Here is an 18208-nt window from a genome sequence, read left to right as displayed (position 1 = left end):
TGGTACCTGTTGTAGCACGTGGGCATCAAGATGTCTAAGCCGGAATGGACCATCTTGGGGAGCAAGTGACTCGGGATGATCTCAACATCGGCGTCCAGCCACAAAACGCCCTGGTGCCACGTCTCCAAATTTGACAGAAGCACGTAGTTGCGATACCGAGCGATCATTCGGCGTCGGTCAGCTTGGCGAGAACCTTCATGGCGGTTGTTGCGAGTGAGCCCATTTTGCACGAAGTCGTTGCGGAACATCACCGACAGCCGCGGATAGTGCTGGATGTAGTTCGCGAAGAGCGCCCTGACCTTTCCGAACTCGTCCAAGGACGACGTGAGCATGGCGATGGATATCTTCTCCTTCGGGTAGTTGAAGGACCCGACGAGGTTGAAGAAGTTGTTGACGGTGCGGTTGCCTCCCCACGATCCAGCGTCGTTGAAGACGCAGATGATGAGCACGGAATTGCTTTCTCGGTTGCCGAGTTTGGAGAGCAAAGGCGTGTTCTCGATGCGATAGTGTCGTCCAGGCTCGGTCTTGCCGTGCTGCGGGAACGATTCTTCGTATTCGTCGAACTGCGCTTTGGTGGATTGGATGCAGAAAGCCACATCGGGATTGAGCGGGTCTTGTGGAGGTGTGATCGGATGCAGGACGCTGGTCACCGGCGGCTCAGGTGTGTTAGGTGCAGGTTGCTTAATCGTGTTGGGCTGGGGCTGTTTCGGTGGTTCAGTCTCGGATTCTTTGAGCACTTCTGTAAACATATCCTCGAGCACCCCTGCAACCGGGTCTTGATTCGTGTTGACAGGGTCAGACCGGAGTGTGTCTACGGCGGGTTGGTTGCTGGTAGGCAGTGTCAAGTTGAGCGGGTTGGATTGTGCTCGAGGTATGGTCATCGACCACAGTTAGCTGGGAAGGCTCCTCTCGCAGTCTAGCGAAGGTCGTTGTGGCATCCTGCTCCTGGATCCAAAAGACTGTGAGTCCAACAAGCACCAGGACAACGCTAACTTTGCTGGCCTTCGTCCGCCCAAGAAGGCGACATGACTGCCATCCCGGCGTCAGTGATGACATGGTCACTTAGAGAACTGCAGTCTAGGAATGACAGCCACGCTGGCTCCGGTCTGTCGGCCGCGATAGGTGCCGATCGATGAAACGTTGAACACGTGTTCCGCTTACGGTATAAAGTCTGCACAATCACCACGGATAAACGCTCCATCAACGATTACCGGTATGGTCGAAAGTATGTACCATAATCAGGCCTCTCAAAATTAGGCAGAAATACCTACCTACCTAATTTGACGATTAGGCATTTTGGGAAAGTCTGAATAGGTAGTTCTTAAGTAGTTCGATACAAATGGCTCAAAACCCAAATTAGGCATCCAGGTGGTATACTTTATTCAAGTGAATTGTAGTTCGATACAAATGGCTCAAAATCCAAGTTAGGCATCAGATAGTATACTTTATTCAAGTGAATTGTCCTAGCTACGTGCACTCCTAGCGACGCGTTCAGCTAGATCGAGCAAAAAGAAGTACTGCAGCGACTGGAGTTGGCCTTCCTTTGCATAGTTGGTTAGAGCTGTTCTCTGCGGGTTCTTGACTTGCTTCAAGACGCTGAACTCACTCTCAACTGAGTGAGTGCCGGGCGATATCGCCGCCACTCCAGGACGAATGCGAACAGTAACGTGTAATTGCCCTCGCAGTCCACATCAGACCACGCATCAAGAAACGAAGATCGATCAACACTGTCAACGCGGTGATGAAAAGAAGTGTCGACCTTGTATCGCTCGATCATATCATGTCTCTGCTTCCAAATGTCATGACTTGCTGTCGGACCATACGCAGCGGTCAACCGAGCCTTGTGCGTCTCAATGAGATTGTGAAACTGGAGACCGTTGCAATTCATCACATCTTTTGGCGTTTCTGGCACGCGATCAACAGTTTCCTGGTCAATCTCGATTCATTTTTGTCGCTGCTGCAGAGGGGTGATTTTAGTTTGCACAAGGGCAGTGTTGACACAGCGGTTTGCGCCAGTGACTTTAGGCTGTGGTGCGGGCTGTTGGTCTCCACGAGCACACTTCTTAGACCCTCGCCTTGATCCTTTTGTCTTCCCCATTCGTGCTAGGAGGTTGAGAGCGCCGAAAGGTGGAATGCACAGGCAGCGACGCAAATAGACTGCGAGCTAGGGTGGTTTCAGGCATGTCCGCAATTAAGTATTTTGAAAAAATAGGATTAGGCATTTTGCCCACTACCTAATTTTGAGACGCCTGGACATGATGTGGCGCAAAGTTGCGCCAACACGAGTTACGTGTCACTATGTGCTGCGTGTTACGATCACATGGCTTCTTTACCTCTAATTACGCTGTAATATCTGCAACTGTAATGTAAACTGCGATGAATCCTAACCGTCTATAATAATATTATAATAGACAACCCCATCTACGGTAAAAGGCGTTTTACTAAAAGCACGCTTCTGCAGGATTACTCAGTTCTGATCCAGCTCATGTGCAGTGAGTATAGGTATTATACCTCAATGCGTGTCTGTACAGAAGAGTCAGCACCTCGGACGGCATATGGTATTTTTTGAGGTCCAGGACTGTACAATTTGGGACCTACAGTACCGTATGATATAATACTCGCAATCGCAAACACGCATCTGCGGATGCACGGATAGCAGCGTAAACACCTGGAACCTGAGCAGCTCTGAGCTCTCCAGAAAGCCGAGCGGAGCGTGCAGACGCGCGACACCTCTGCCTTACCAATCATGAAGGAAAGACTTGTCTGCACCTGATGTTCAGTCACGTCGTGCGCACGCTGCGAACCTACCTCTCAGGTGGTGCGTACACTTCCGATTTATCACGGTTGGACACAAGGGCGCGCCTCGAGTACAAGATCAACTTCGATGCATTCGTTTCATTCTCGACGGCGCGTGCACGCTGGAAAAGCAAACCGCAGAGGCATCCTCTTCTTGTTTGCTGGGATCGTTGTTTTTTGGTTTTGGATCCAGAGTCGCGGCGCACCAACAACCTCGCTGGTACGAGCGCGAGAGGAGTCTACGAGCCTGTCAGATCCCCATGGCGCTGATATCAATGAACAAAACCTGCTTTCAACGCCTCACCGACCACAAGGTACGGCGTCACAGCAACCCGTGCCAGGCATCCCTCAACCCGATACGCCTCAAGACCCGTATGAGCCAGACGAAGCAGAGACTGAAGCACAGGAAGAACCCCAGTCCAACACGAAAAAACAGCCTGCACCTAACACACATGAACAGCAACCCGTGGCAGGCATCCCTCAACTCAATACGCCTAAAGACTCGTATGAGCCAAAAGAAGCCGAGACTGAAGCACCGAAACAGCCCCAGCCCAACACGAAAAAACAGCCTGCACCTAACACACCTGAACAGCAACCCGTTCCAGGCATCCCTCAACCCAATACGCCTAAAGACTCGTATGAGCCAAAAGAAGCCGAGACTGAAGCACCGAAACAGCCCCAGCCCAACACGATAAAACAACCTGCACCTAACACACCTGAACAGCAACCCGTTCCAGGCATCCCTCAACCCAATACGCCTAAAGACTCGTATGAGCCAAAAGAAGCCGAGACTGAAGCACCGAAACAGCCCCAGCCCAACACGATAAAACAACCTGCACCCAACACACCTGAGCCACCGGTGACCAGCGTCCTGCATCCGATCACACCTCCACAAGACCCGCTCAACCCCGATGTGGCCTTCCGCATCCAATCCACCAAAGCGCAGTTCGACGAATACGAAGAATCGTTCCCGCAGCACGGCAAGACCGAGCCTGGACGACACTATCGCATCGAGAACACGCCTTTGCTCTCCAAACTCGGCAACCGAGAAAGCAATTCCGTGCTCATCATCTGCGTCTTCAACGACGCTGGATCGTGGGGAGGCAACCGCACCGTCAACAACTTCTTCAACCTCGTCGGGTCCTTCAACTACCCGAAGGAGAAGATCTCCATCGCCATGCTCACGTCGTCCTTGGACGAGTTCGGAAAGGTCAGGGCGCTCTTCGCGAACTACATCCAGCACTATCCGCGGCTGTCGGTGATGTTCCGCAACGACTTCGTGCAAAATGGGCTCACTCGCAACAACCGCCATGAAGGTTCTCGCCAAGCTGACCGACGCCGAATGATCGCTCGGTATCGCAACTACGTGCTTCTGTCAAATTTGGAGACGTGGCACCAGGGCGTTTTGTGGCTGGACGCCGATGTTGAGATCATCCCGAGTCACTTGCTCCCCAAGATGGTCCATTCCGGCTTAGACATCTTGATGCCCACGTGCTACACAAGATACCACGGAGTGTGGATTAACTACGACCAGAACGGATGGATAGGACAGCGGAAGGTGCGGCCGGCGGACCTGGGTGACGGCGAATTTTTTATGCCTGGCCCACTTCGCGTCAAACTCCTGAACCAGGTTGAAGACAAATCCAAGCCGTTTACACCCATGGACTCGGTTGGTGGAACCATGTTGTACGTCCGAGCTGAGGTCCATCGACAGGGTGTGGTGTTTCCGATGCACTACGTCATTGGGAGTGAATGGGGTCGAGAGGGCTACGACGGAATTGAAACGGAGGGTTTGTGCTACACAGCGCACTTCTTGGGCTTCAAGTGCTGGGGTATGGTCAATGAATCCATCCAACACACGGAGGAGTTTTAAGTATTTGCTTGGAAGAAACAAGTTACAAGTAATATAACGACAATCACTTCTGCAAACATAACTAAAAACCATAGGCACGGACGAAGCTGTGAATGAATCATAATAGTTAGAGGAAAAACGACAAGACTCAGTACGAAAACCACCCCACCCTACTGTGCATGCTGAATGACATCCTTTGGCATGCCCCAGCACTTGTAGCCCAGAAAATGCGCCGTGTAGCACAATCCTTCCGTTTCAATACCATCGTAGCCTTCTCGACCCCATTCGCTTCCAATGACGTAGTGTACCGGGAACACCACACCCCGCCGGTGGACTTCAGCGCGCACGTAGAGCATAGTCCCTCCTACCGAATCCAGTGGCGCAAACTCCTTGGTCTTGTCAGGCATGTTATGCATATGCTTGGCATTCAAGGGACCAGGAACGAAGTCGCTGCCATCGTGCTCAGCCGAGCGCACTTTTCGCTGACCCACCCACGCGTTGCCGTCGTAGTTGTGCCATTTGTCTTTGATTTTCCGGAGACATATAGGCTCCACGATATCTCGGCCGGACTGAACCATCTTCTGCACTAGACCTGACGGAACGACAGTGACGTCTGCATCCAGCCAGACCACGTGCTGATACCAGGACTCCATCGTTGATAGCAGCGCATAGTTCCGATATTGGGCGAGCATACGTCGTCGGCCTCCTTGAAGAGCGCGGTCATGACGGTTGGAGCGAGTCAGGCCTTCCCGAGCGAAATCGTTGCGGAAGATCACCGATAGCTGCAGGTAGTGTTGGATGTAGAAACCAAAGAGCCGTTTGGCCTTCTCGAACTCGCTGGTGGATGAAGTTAGCAGCGCAATAGAGACTTTTTCCTTCGGATAGTCAAAAGACTTGACGAGTTCAAGGAAGTTTGTGACGTTGCGGTTCTTCCCCCAGGACTTGGCGTCGTTGAAACCGCAAATGACGAGCACCGTGTCGTTGTTACGAGTCCCCGGGTAAGATAAAAGGAAAGTGTTCTCGACGCGGTAGTGTCTTCCTGGTTCGCTCTTGCCATGTTGCGGGAATGATTCCTCATATTCCTTGAATTGTTCACCGGCTGACTTGGCTGAGAACGAGATCGCTGAGTTAAGTGCAGGTTGACTGGGCGTGATCGGGTGCAGGACGCTGGTCACTGATATCTTGGGTTCTTCTTGCACCTGGAGCACGCTGATAATTGGCGCAGCAAACCATTGGACCCAAAATGCGAAGCCCACTAGAGCACAAAGCGCCAGGAAAATGTATCGGCGATTGGTCTTCCCAGGCCGCGCGAATCGAGGAGGGTAATTTGGGCACAACATCCGCGTTCTTGTCAAGATCCGGGTCACTTGAGCGCTACAGCGAAGAATTCAAACTGTGATCATTAGAAGCTGAATCAGTGATTCAGAGTCACCACCGTAAATGGACGTGCTCAGGGAGAGTTAGTGGATTCCACAAGAGCCCAAGCCATATGGGATGCGGCTCAAAGGATCAGCCAACGTACCGTATGGGCAACATGACGATCATTTCCAGCAGGGAATCAAAGGAAACAAAAAACAAGATGTGTAAAGTAACAACAACAACGAAGACAGCGTGTTCAAGTTCCGGGTTGAAGTGGCTAGGAGCTTCCGATGACTCGCGGCATTTCCAACGCCCCAATAATTATAAAACGAAATAAGTAAATGGCTTGTCTAACAAAATGCCAGCGGCGAGTATCAGAGTGTTGCTGTCGCGATGTTCCACGCAAAACTGGCCAGCATAATTCCCATGCACGTCAATGCGATCACTACGATCGCGAGAGCCTCGGTAGGGCTGCGCTTCTTCAACGACTCCACCACCAGCGCCAGCAACGCTGCACTTGCCAGGCTGACACTGCTGGCGTGCACAACGCTGCTGATCCCCCCATTCCCGGATAATGCCTCGGTTTCATCCGCTTCATCGTCCTCAACGTCAAGCACGCATTGCGACTCGGTAGTTGACTCATCCTCTTTATCAGCTTCAGAAACTGTGGAGTTGTCTTCTTCGTGCTCACGCTGTAGAAGAGCGATTTGCTGCTCCAGCTCTTCAATACGAAGATAAGATTCCATCTCACGAGTCTTGGCGATTTCTAGGGCGTCGTCAAGCGTCTCACAAGTCGGACATGCCGCGTCCGCCACCAGTAGTGGTGATCCTGTCGGCGAGTCGAATTGGCTGTCAACCTCCGTGCCCTCGTCGTCAGAAAGTTCCGGCTCCAGAGCTTGGTTGTCGGAGTCTGTTGGTGAGTTCGCTCCTTCCAGCCCAGTAACTTCAGGCTGCCTGTTTTCCCTACTCTTTTGAGCGGTATCCACAGCTGGAGCGATCACCACTGAAGACGTCCACGCCGGAGCAGCAGCAGCAGCCTCCAGAGACACAATTCGCATACGCAGCCGAGCCGCATGCTCTTCCATAGCGTCCATTTCATCACGACTAGCAGTAGCCAAAGCATCCAGCTGCTGGCGCAGAAGTTGATTCTCACGGGCCAGCTCCATCAGCGCTCGAGCACGCTGATCCACCACCTCATTGACTGATGCGTTCACCTTGATACGCTTGGCACGGCTAGCGAACTTCAGCGTACTGCGCGTGTCCTCAATGAAAGCAGGTGCAGGCGATGCGCAGCACACAAAGAGCACCCGCGCAGCACCACTAAGAGACGGCTGCAAGATGCGCGTCAGTTTGCTGTCGCGGAAGTTGATGTGGTCCTGCTGATTGGACGACTTGCTGCTGCCGAGCGCCACCACGACCCGCGAGAGCGCCAGCAGACTTCTGTTGATATTGCCACTTTCCGTCGTGAGCCGCTTGCCGCCGGAACTGACCGCTCGAGCGCTCTCCGACCCCGCCAGGTCCACGAAATTCAAACAGCCCACACGCACGCGCTCCACGTCAGTGTCATCCTCCGTCGGCACGGGCGACTCCAGCCGCGTCTTGGACTCTATCACCACGCGGAAGATGGAGTGCGAGCGACTGCTGCGTTCGTTCATTCGAGTCACCCCCACCGCTCTCTGCTTCTCTCCGTCGCGCAATGCCTGCAGCACCCCGCGCGCGTCCGTGACCACCCTCTCTGAGTTGTCCGTGAACACACCCGTGACCGGATGCTCCCTGATGTGCACGGTCGAGTCTCTCCTCTTGCCCGTGGCGGTGGACGTCCGCGCCAGCAGGTCCTTGACCGTCTCGTTGTACACCTCCAGGTACGACACGCGCACGAGGTACTCGACGTCCGATCTCCTGGCCATCTCGTCGAATAGGTCCTTGACCGCGAGCTGCACGAGTCCGTCGCTGTCTTCGGGGCGTCTGTCCTCCTCCGTCTCCACCGTCTTCTCCTTCTCGATCAGCGTCATCCTCCTGCCGGGGCGCAGCGCCGTGCCCTGCATGGTGTGCGTCTTTCCGCTGCTGGTCTGTCCGTAGGCGAAGATGGAGCCGTGAATCCCGTCCAGCGCCGAGCGGGCGATGGACCTGGCGAGTCCATCGTAGATGGCTCTGGTCGAGTGTTGGGCGTCGTACACCTCGTCGAAGGCGTAGACGCCTCGTCGGCGCGCGTTCTGGCCCGGCACCGCCGGTGCCGCCTCCACTGTGCCGGTGTCTGCGTGCACCGTCCAGGCGGACTTGGAGGCCCCCTTCTCTCGGGCCAGCAGCGGTCGGAAGCGGACGGTGACGCGCACGGTCTCGCGGCCCTCGGCCTGCTGCTGCTGCTTGTGCTGCTGTAGGAGCTGCAGGTCGTCCACGTCCAGCAGCTCCGAGCCGAAGTCCAGGTCGCTGGCCACGCTCGAGGCGCGCTCGGACCATCGCACGTCGCTCTCGAAGCTGCCGCTGCGGCTGCGGCTGCTGCACTGGCTGTAGCTGTGGCTGTAGCTGTGGCGCGGGGGTCGCACCAGCGACAGCAGGTCGCTGTCCCGACGCCGCATCGCTCGACTGGTGCAGGGGGTTGGGATGTAGGTACTGTATGCAGGGGGTAACGGTGATACAGGCAGGCACTACGCGGACGGATGTATATCGCTGGGGGGCACTCGGGGCGGAAGTAACTCTACCTGCTACTGTCTAGTCCGACGTTGCGGTGTGCTAGAGCTCCGATTGAATACTTAAGCGTGTAGCTACGGAGCCAGAGAGAGCGATATTACGAACAGATGAGATGGAGGGTTAGGTACTTGCTTGAAGAAGTATCCGCTGAATTGAATCTGACTATGTGACTCTATTTTTCGTTCTGGTCTGACTAGGTATACACAATGCTAATGGTGCAATCATAACTGTACAACTTCAACCGTCGCGATCAGACGGACATGGCGCTGGTCGTGGAATTGCGTGTAGACGAATCCTCGCTGCGGAACGTGTGCGCGAGGAAGCGCAGCCGCTCGTTGATGCGCTCGATGCGCGTGTTGAAGCGGTCTCCGAGCCGCGCGGACACCACCTCGTGCATCTGCATGGACACCCCCCACTCGGGCTGCTCGAAAGTTCGGAATGGCTGGACGCGGAACTTGTCCTCGCTGTCCGCACTCCTCGGCGGGAACTGCAGCAGCTCGTCCTTGTGAACTGCGAGCGCCGACGCGCTCAGCACGATCTGGCCGCCGCGCCCCATCTCGCTCATCTCACGCGCCATCATCTCGCTCAGCCCGAGATACGTCATCTTGCCCGTGGTCGGGTGGCGCGAGCACACGAGACGCTCGTCGCCGTCGTGGATGGCCATGCGCACCCGCAGCCCGTTGAACACGAGGCGCGTCCAGATGTCGTACACTCGCGCGGCGTTGTCAAACTTGAGCAGTGCCGCGGGCCACGGCGCCTTTAGCAACTTCTCTTGGACGCTGACGCACCACCCGATCGCGTCGCGCACGCAATGGAACGCGAGCTGAAACGAGTCGCCCGCGGTCGTGATCTCGTAGCCTCGGAAACGAGGCAGTTGCTGCCGCAGCAGGTCGTCGTGGATCGACTGCGCTTCGGCCATGGCCTGCGAGTTGCCCGCCCAAAGTCGGCTCGAGCCTTCAATGTCGGTCACCACGAAAATCGGTCGCCGAGTTGGCGCCTCCACGATCACGTCCTCCAGTCCCAACTCGTCGGGGAAATAGCCGCCTTCGAGGAGCTGTTCGTACACGGAGGACGACATGAGCGGACGCAGTGCTCGGAAGCAGCACGTGACGCTGATGCCTATCGCGAAGGCTGTACCTGCGCCGGACAGGTAGTACAGGATCTGCGTGAACCCGACCCACTCCATCCTGATGTTGTCTACAAGGCGGACCAGCACCTCCACTACACACGACGGGAACACAAACACGCAGTACACGATCACGAACGTCTTTATGCGCTGGTGCAGCAGCAGCGAGGCCGGGTCCACTGCACTGCGCGTACGCTTCTGTCGAGAAATCCACACCGTGGCGTACAGCGGATACAACACGGACACCCAGATACACACCAGCTCGAACCAAAATGCAACGGTCTGCAGCGTCTCCGACTTGGCGGACGGCAAGAAGGCCGACACGGCCATCAATATAGCGAACACAATGGCCACAGTGTACGCGCGCAGGCAGTACTGCCGAATGATGGCGCGCTCGCGCTTGGGTCCTCGGTCCATGGACTTGATGATCAGGCGCTTCATTTCGTACGCCAGCGTCGTGATGAAGAACGTCGTGCACAACAGGGCACAGTCTCCGGCCAGCGTCACAGTCACGGCGACGGCTTTGAATTGCTTCCCGTCCGAGTACACCGCACGCGCGCCCATGAGCTCTCCATCGTCGAGCTCGTCCAGGGTGTCACGCAGTCCGTTGAAATTGGTCAGCACGCCCACGTACAGCAGCAGTCGCGCCAGCGAGTAGACGAAGTACAGGCGACACACCGAGTAGGTGATGTACTGCACGGCCGAGTCGCCCACCTTGATGTGCTTGAACGAGAGCAGCAGCGTCGAGGCCGTCGTGGCCGTGGCCACCGCCAGCACGATCACATAGGTCAGAGTCCAGTTGTAGTGGGTCGAATCATCCATTCACGACCCGAGACGAAGTCGTCACGCGGGACAAGTCCGCTCAAGTGCCGCCTTGAGGCTCGACTGCGAGATAAACCCACGGCACCAGGACGGTGTTTAACTCTGGTTGCCAATCACGGAATAACAGCAACTTCCCCTGCCCGACGCTGCACCATCGCCAATTGAGCTCCTCGCTGAGTTTGCGCTACATAGCAGATGGAGGGTCTATCCAGCGTTGCCTGGTCGGGCACTCACCCACTCACAATGTGCAGCGCTGTCACAAGCCAACACCTGGCGCCTCCGTATCGTTCGTGTAACTTACGCTCTCCACTCCGACGCCGGATTGCTGGCAGCACCGGCAAATCCTCGCCGCGTTGCAAGGTGTGCAAGGTCTCTGCCCAATAATGCACCAAAGGAAGAGTGCAGAGTTGCGCTACGAAGACTTCGACAATTCGCTGAAGTCCCGGCACAACGACGAACGCATCGATTAAGGCGGATGTCTTGGCTTGCGCAACGCGACAGTTCACTTCGGTTCGAGGTGCAGGCACTGCTTCAACACCGATGCGTTGCGGCGGTCTTGCATCAGCCACTCGAGACCAGCAGTGTCGGTACCTTGAATTTTCGTCGCTCGCCGCATGAATTTTTCCTGCTCCGTTCGAAGCGCGTCCAACAGCGTCTGCCAGTGACATTTCAGCCGTCCAGAAGTACTTTTGCACGCCTTGGCTTGCTCTCGCTTGGCTTGGATCGTAAGTTGGAACGCATGGAAACCGATCGTCCACACCTGCACACGTGCGAATATTTTTGTTAGTGGCGATACTTTTCCATGGGTGTGTGTGTGTACAAGTTTCATGGGTACCTTGTGTTTCTGAACCTGATAAGATGACTTGGACCTTAGATTATGACGATCGACCGCAGATTTCTTGGTCACGGACTCCGAGCCAAGTTCCAGGCTGCGGTGGATGCCCTTGCTCATTTTCTTTAGGATTCGGTGGATACATTCGTGAAAGAAGTGCATGTCGCGGTTTACGAAAGGCATCATCTCGACGAGAATCGTGAATCGGTGCGCTGCCACGACGAGCATCTGGAACAGGTTGACGTGGATCGTATCTGGAGACAACAGCTCAGGGTCGAAGAACAGCGCGTGCCAACGTTGACGAATCGCAGAAACCACTTTGTTCACGAAGAACTCCTGTGCCGCTTTCGTCTCGTTAAATGGGATGGATCCTTGAAGCAGCGAGCTGCTTAGTCTACAGACCATACACATTCGATGAGCAAAACAACCTGAAAGCAGCTTGGGTGCGACTACACTTACTTTTCATAGTTGACATAGAGCTGAAGGTTGTTGGCGTCGATCAGCATGCCACACCACGAAATGCACCCATCTGACTCCTGTGCACTTGACACTGAAGCGTGCTGCTCTCCATCAGCAGCGTTGAAATTCGCCTGGCTTTTGGCAATATTCACGAAGCAGCCATACTCCTCGTTCCCCTCGTGCATCACGTCGAAGAACCTTTGCGCCCTTTTCAGATCCGTCGTAATGTACATGAAGTCGTCGGTGTACCGACACAACTCTTCGTGCTGGCAGCAAGAAACAGCTACAACCGCTGGGTCGCATACCTCAGGCAATCGCTTGCGAAGTACGCGCCGCTCGAAATGAGCGTAATACAAGTTGCACAACGTCGTGGAGAGCACGGAGCCTTGAGGGATACCACAACGCTGTACGTAGTCGTGACCATCAATTTGGACGACGTTCGCAGATAGATGTTCCTTCAGCAGCTGGAGGGCTTTTGTTTTGGTCAGGTAGTCGTAGATAACCCCGTCCACAAACATTGAGTTCCTCTTAACTGATCGACCAGCCAGATCATCGAAGCCGAGTAGTTCTCCTGACGGACACGCCGGACGTTCCAGCTTGAAGAAAAACGGTAGTGACTCATCGCTATCTGCAGACGTCGGAGCTACTTGATGACCAACCCAGTGCTTACGGATTAGGTACTCGTCTTCTTGGATTGCCTTCTTGAGCATTTGATAGAGTTTCCGCGGACGAATTGTATCAAAGCAGCGCTCAACATCAACACTTACGCAGTAAGCCATTGGTGTATCTCCCAATGCGCGTCGCCGGTCTTCACACCGTGGACACGAGGATATTTCACGAAATAGAGGCTTGAGTCGCTTGTAAATCTCGTCAATGTTTCGGACTGAGGCCCCCAGAAGCCGCTTAGGATGTCGCTCCATTTCAAAAGTCAGCACTCGGTGGACAGCCTCCATTGATCGATTTACGGAAACTTTGTCTTCCTCTACTGCCGTCGACAAATTCATCAGTGGCCGAATTCCGCTGGTTTTTGGGAGTAGGCGCAGTCGAGAAGTAGATAGCTGGCGTTCATGATCATTTGGGAGTGCTTTCTCGCTCGAAGACTGCAGGATTGCACCCTCCAAGTCATCCAAAGCAAGCGTGCTGCAGTAAATTAATCTATTAGAAATGAACGGAACGTGACGGACGTCGCGAGGGAACTTTACCTGATCACATTCCAGACTGGACGCTGATAGAATACGATCTCGTTCGCCTTCCCTTCAGACTCTGTAATGTAAAACAAGTTTCGCAGCAATGGGAAAACCAGCGACGATAATATCCAACACAGCAAGTTCTTGAAGAGATCATGGCGCTTGGCTCGTTCGTTTGGAGGACTATACGTAAAAATCGGCAGTTAGATAACAAGTTGGAGTTCTGAACATGCAGAGGGAAACAATCCGAGTACCAAAATTTTATGCCAGGCTGCACGTCCATCCACTTCACGTTCGTAACTTGAAACTCGTCAGCGCACTAGACAGAAGACACCGTCAGGATAGGCCAGATGATATAACTACTGAATCCACCACTTACTTTTTTCAGCGAGAAGATGTCGAATTTCCGCGAATATATGAGCTTGCGCAACATCGTTTTGACGCATTTCCAGTTTTTCTTAGTAGCTCTGCCACCCCAAATGTCTTTAGGGACAACAGCAGCAACAAACTTCCGCACCAATCGATAAATTTTTTTCTTTGGAGCTGAAAACGTCAGCACCCTTTTGATATCCTCTTTGTGCTGTTGTAACTTCGTTAGGTCAGAGATTCCATAGGTGCTGCGCTTCGTCAGGTTGGCATCATCTGCAGTCTTTTGCTTCTTAACAGGGTGCATTGTTTTGTCGTGTCCATGTTTCAACGATCCGACCGAGACATGAGATAACATTTCGATGGCTTCTTCTCTTCTCTTGCGTTTACGTTCATCGCTAGGGCCGACGACAGCTTCGTTTTGGCTGAAATAGCCGTCATCCAGCGCCTTACGAACGATCGGAGGGAGAATGGGTTGCGAAGAATATCGTGCCTCAGCTGCCTTCTCTGCAATTTTGGACTTGATATTCGGGTTCTCCGCCATGAACTTGCGGAACTCAGAGTGCACAGGAATCAATTTCCCAGCTAGCTCTTCAACTTTGCATGCCTTGAACCTCGATACCATCGACTGTATCATCGGAATGAGATTAATTAGTCGCTTCGGCAAGCGCTTTTGACCCACAGCGTCTGGGAAAATCGATCCAAGCACCCGAGAGGATTCAGTTCGACTGATCAGGTCGCCAGTCTTGGACGCTTTTACCAACACGTGGGAGCTTGCAAACACTCGGTCCTTTCGAAAGTGGCGCGCATACATGACAAGGTTAATCGAAACTTCTCGCTTGGCTTTACCGGCGCATGCTTCCGATATCCCTTGCTTTTGCTGACGCAGGCTCTTTCCAGTGAGCTAGCGAATCATAATGAAACAACACGCATATCGTCAGCGCCGCACAAAATCTTTGCCTCTAACTCCCGGAAGCATTTACCTGCATGTACGATCCGGGAGCCCCCTTCAGCTGTACAATAATGGTATAGTTCAGCAGCAAATGCGTCATGAGGTCGTCGCCCATGAGTTGGTGCAGAGATTCCCACAGCGGCTTCTTCAGAGCAGCCACCAGCGTGTTCGGGTAGTAGCACATGATCGCATTGGACTGCGTCACGCGGTGGCCCGCGGCGCCCGGCGTCACCTCTCGATACCCAAGAGTCAAAATGTTCGCGTCCTCCCAGTTCATCGCTTGCTTCCGAACCAGGAGCCGTTCAATGACATGATGGACCAACTCCGTCTTCCCACCACAAACCAGCTCACAATGTCAGAATCCCTAAAACTAAACAAAATACCAAAACATGTTGAAATGCGTTTTCGCCCTACGTGAGCAATATTTGTGTCACAATTCCACGGGGCTCTGGGGAACCGTTCTACCCCCGAGGTGTGCGACTGGAGGAGCAGCGTGTGGTCCAGTGCGAATGCGACATCAGGGCTGGCCACCAGCGAGAGATTCCGCTCGAGTGACAGGTCCCCGTTGGTGCTGCGCTCCTGAGCCGCACTACCATGACCCAATTAACCAGCACAATCACTGAGGACTTCTTAGGCGATAGCTGCACTCACCTCTGCAGGAACGAGCGCAGGGTGGACGACTTCGCCTGCAGCGCTTCCATGCGTGAGGCTGATCTCGAAAAATATTACTTAATTAAGTACGCTAGAAGTAATTAATTCCAACCTCAGTCAACATTCGTACGACATTCAGTTGAAGCTGGCGGACTTTGTGGTAAGGAGATCGGTGGAAGTTCCTCAGCTTTTTTTCGCCGGTTCTTGACGACTGTGGAGGGCTACAACAAGAAGAACAAGGACAAGAAGGAACAGGGCTTTATATCCTCTTACTCCCGCAAGGACTTATCAAGGCTGAAACATTGCTGAAGTGAATTGGTGATGATATTAACCTCAAAATGACTGTGGAAACGGACGGTGGATCGCTCGGAGACAGCATCAAGAACCGTATTCGCAAAGCTCAATGGCTAAGCAGGGACCCGGGCGGCGAGATCGCTACGGACAGCGTACGGGTCAGCGTGATTCTGCGCCCAAAAAGGAGTCAGAAGTCGAGGTGAGCCTTCCCAAGGTGGAAGACTACGACACGAACTTGGTTTGGACGCGGGTTGCATGTTATGAGCAAGTACGACACGATAACAGAGAAGTTCAGCGAGACGTAGTCTTTCCCCTCTCCTTCGCTAAATGCTGCAATTTGCAGCCTGCAAAACGCACTTTTTGATAGTGTCGCCAAACGTCATTGAAATTTCTTGCAGTTCCTTCAGGGCTTCCAGAGAGATATCGAGTTGTGTGTTCACGAAGTGTGATAAAGTCCAACGCGCGAGGATGACAACACTTTGAGTTTCGTCGTGTGAAGGTGAAGATTGGATCAACACTATCGTGGTCGTATCACGACGCACGCGTTCCGCTGGAAGATAAGGGTACAGCTCGTCAGCGTCCACGAAGTCCGCGACGACGATTCCATAGCATCCGTTGGGTCCGTCGACAAACTCGGAGAAGACCACCGAGTTGGACTCGACCTTCGCTCCATGTGAAGTCGTCGACACGAGGCGAATCTGAGAGATATCCGAGGCACTGAAGTCAGTGTCCTCGCGGATCGTGATACTGCCGAACAGCTCGGAGATAGTGATGTCGACGTTTTGCATCGAATAGATGATCGCGTCGAACGCGGCCTTCGCTGAACTGCAACGAAGTGGCGCACTGTCGAACCGCTCGACGGAGAAGCCACCATCGACCGACTCGAGCCGATTTTCTTGTGAGACTGCTGATTTTGCATTGAATTCTCGACTCCATGCTGTGATGAAACGTTCAGCCTCGCGCAGTTTGGGCTTCTTTAAGGCCTCGAGTGTGGCACGGCGCTCTGGACGGTTGGCTGCCAGTCGAATGAAGTCGTGCGTGGGGTGAAACGTCGACAGGTTTTGCTGCTGTCAACGGCACAACACCACGCACACAAGATTTATATTAGCCTCCGAAGGCGAATCGAGGTGACGTACGGTAAATCTCTGACCATTTGCGAAACAAGCATGACGTGTATGCCTGCGATCGCCACGTGTTGCTGTTGGATGCTTTCGTTCAATACCGAATTGGCTGCTTCGGTTCGTCTGAGGGTTGTAGTGTCATCTCCCTGCTGAAGTAGCAGTTGGTGCTTAAGTAACTCAAGCTGGTTCTCCAGGTTGGCCACCTCCGCGACCAGGTCACTTTTCTGCTGCTTGCGGATATCGTACGTCGTCCTGCGCTTCTGGGGCAGCCTCTTTTTCTGGCGGTTTGCTCTTTTCGTCGACTTTGTTGCGGTCTCACAGCTTCGTTGCTCTTCAGCGTCTGTGTCCAAGCTACCGCTTTCGATCGCCGCTGTGCTTTGACTTAGCAGTTCAACCCACGACGAAGCGGATCCGAGCAGAGTTTCGGTCGAACTTGGTGGTGTCTTCGTCATGGCAAAAGACTCTGTGACACTGACATTGCCATCGGACCGTAAACATGATGACAGCTTCACTCACGCAAGCAGTGCATTCGCGATGTGATGCCTGTGGTCATCACGAATTTTGATTGTTCACGGTCTCAACGGATTGCGTTGTATTGAGGTTTGTTGGCCATATTTTCCACCCTTTCAGGCCGGAAGCACAACTTTTGTTTAGTGTAAAGAGCAGCATGCCTACAGCCGCGAACCGTTCGCTACATCCACTAGAGTTTGTTCACAGAACGGCTCCAACTCTTGCAGGTTGTGCAGGATGTTCCGCGCGGACTCTTCCGGCTTCTCCAGAACCATCGCGTGCGACGAGTTATCGATCGGTTCCTCCAGCGAGTAGATGTGCGGCCACTTGCTGCTGAGCTCCTCGAATGCCGCCGGCAAGAACATCTTAGTGCGGCTGCCGTAGTGGAAGAACACCTTGCACTTGGGTCGCGCGAGCTGCTGGTCGGTCAGGTTCAGCAGCTTGTGACAGTAAAGCGAGGCCTCGATGCCAGTGCTGCACGCCAACACGGTCTTACCGGTGGCCTCGTCCTCCACCAGCCCGCCTCTCATATAGGCGTCCAGGGACTCGTGGTCCCATGCCGCGAAGTTCTTGAAATTGCGCAGATGTTCTTCCGCCGCTGTGCGGGAAGGCCTGCAACAAGAAGAAAGTATCGTTCGTCAACCAACTCCTACGATACCATGAACTACCCAGCAGTGACTCCTACCACGAAGACTCGCGCTGCAACGTGATCGACACTAGAAAGGTGGTGACGACGTCCGAGTTAAGTTTGCCGTACACAGGCTCGAACAAAATGAGCCCGTCGAAGGTCCCCGGGTGCTGCGCCTCCGTGTTCCACATGGCAGACGCCCCCATAGAGTGGCCGATGCCGATCAACGGCGTGTCGGCACTCTCGTTCTTGAGTGCACGGGCTTGCTGCAGCACCTCGGCCGACGTCCACGCAGTCAAGTCGGCAGCCGGGTGGTGCACCCTCGGTCCTCGCGGGTTCTCGAGATCGATCTGCGGCGCCACCGACTCGTCCCGGTTGCTGCCGTGATACTTGAAGTCGAAGCTCACGAACCGGGTGCTTACGGTCTGCAGCAGCGGCGAGTCTCGCAGTCGACGCACGATCGGCTCCCACGTGTCCCTGCAGAAGCCGCCGCCATGGGCGAAGAGTAGCGTGGCCGACCTGGTCATGATGAGCTGGACAATTCGGTTGTGACTCGATCGGAGAC

The 18208-nt window shown here is 54.1% G+C and overlaps 5 protein-coding genes across 7 annotated transcripts; all 5 read right to left on the bottom strand.

Annotated features, from left to right (window-relative positions):
* Window positions 1-6381: 6381 nt before the first annotated feature.
* Window positions 6382-8583, bottom strand: IUM83_03455 (the record flags this gene model as incomplete). Of its 3 annotated transcripts, none has more annotated exons than XM_067927456.1 (1): window positions 6382-8583. In XM_067927456.1, the coding sequence occupies one exon, from the start codon at window positions 8581-8583 to the stop codon at window positions 6382-6384; it is 2202 nt and encodes a 733-aa protein (XP_067791837.1). The 3 variants fall into 3 exon arrangements, with proteins under 3 accessions (XP_067791837.1, XP_067791836.1, XP_067791835.1); XM_067927457.1 differs by having other exon boundaries at window positions 6382-7662; XM_067927458.1 differs by having other exon boundaries at window positions 6382-6942.
* Window positions 8584-8945: 362 nt separating this feature from the next.
* IUM83_03454 (Adenylate cyclase) lies at window positions 8946-10643 on the bottom strand (the record flags this gene model as incomplete). The annotated part of the gene is made up of 1 exon (XM_067927455.1): window positions 8946-10643. One exon carries the CDS (start codon window positions 10641-10643, stop codon window positions 8946-8948), a length of 1698 nt encoding a protein of 565 aa, XP_067791834.1.
* Window positions 10644-11145: 502 nt separating this feature from the next.
* Window positions 11146-15140, bottom strand: IUM83_03453 (Telomerase catalytic subunit/reverse transcriptase TERT; the record flags this gene model as incomplete). Its single annotated transcript, XM_067927454.1, has 9 exons — window positions 11146-11403; window positions 11479-11869; window positions 11935-13074; window positions 13137-13304; window positions 13376-13440; window positions 13501-14391; window positions 14471-14767; window positions 14854-15028; window positions 15091-15140. The coding sequence occupies 9 exons, from the start codon at window positions 15138-15140 to the stop codon at window positions 11146-11148; spliced, it is 3435 nt and encodes a 1144-aa protein (XP_067791751.1).
* Window positions 15141-15497: 357 nt separating this feature from the next.
* Window positions 15498-16957, bottom strand: IUM83_03452 (Delta(3,5)-Delta(2,4)-dienoyl-CoA isomerase; the record flags this gene model as incomplete). The annotated part of the gene is made up of 3 exons (XM_067927453.1): window positions 15498-15554; window positions 15927-16451; window positions 16535-16957. 3 exons carry the CDS (start codon window positions 16955-16957, stop codon window positions 15498-15500), a joined length of 1005 nt encoding a protein of 334 aa, XP_067791930.1.
* Window positions 16958-17176: 219 nt separating this feature from the next.
* IUM83_03451 (Serine protease) lies at window positions 17177-18170 on the bottom strand (the record flags this gene model as incomplete). Its single annotated transcript, XM_067927452.1, has 2 exons — window positions 17177-17627; window positions 17701-18170. The coding sequence occupies 2 exons, from the start codon at window positions 18168-18170 to the stop codon at window positions 17177-17179; spliced, it is 921 nt and encodes a 306-aa protein (XP_067791941.1).
* Between the last annotated feature and the right edge of the window lie 38 nt (window positions 18171-18208).

This window comes from Phytophthora cinnamomi, assembly GCF_018691715.1.
Source record: "Phytophthora cinnamomi strain GKB4 chromosome Unknown Contig38, whole genome shotgun sequence".
Classification (NCBI taxonomy): Eukaryota; Oomycota; class Peronosporomycetes; order Peronosporales; family Peronosporaceae; genus Phytophthora; species Phytophthora cinnamomi.
The sequence above is the reverse complement of the archived record's forward strand: the minus strand, read 5'-3'. Positions and strand labels throughout refer to the sequence as shown.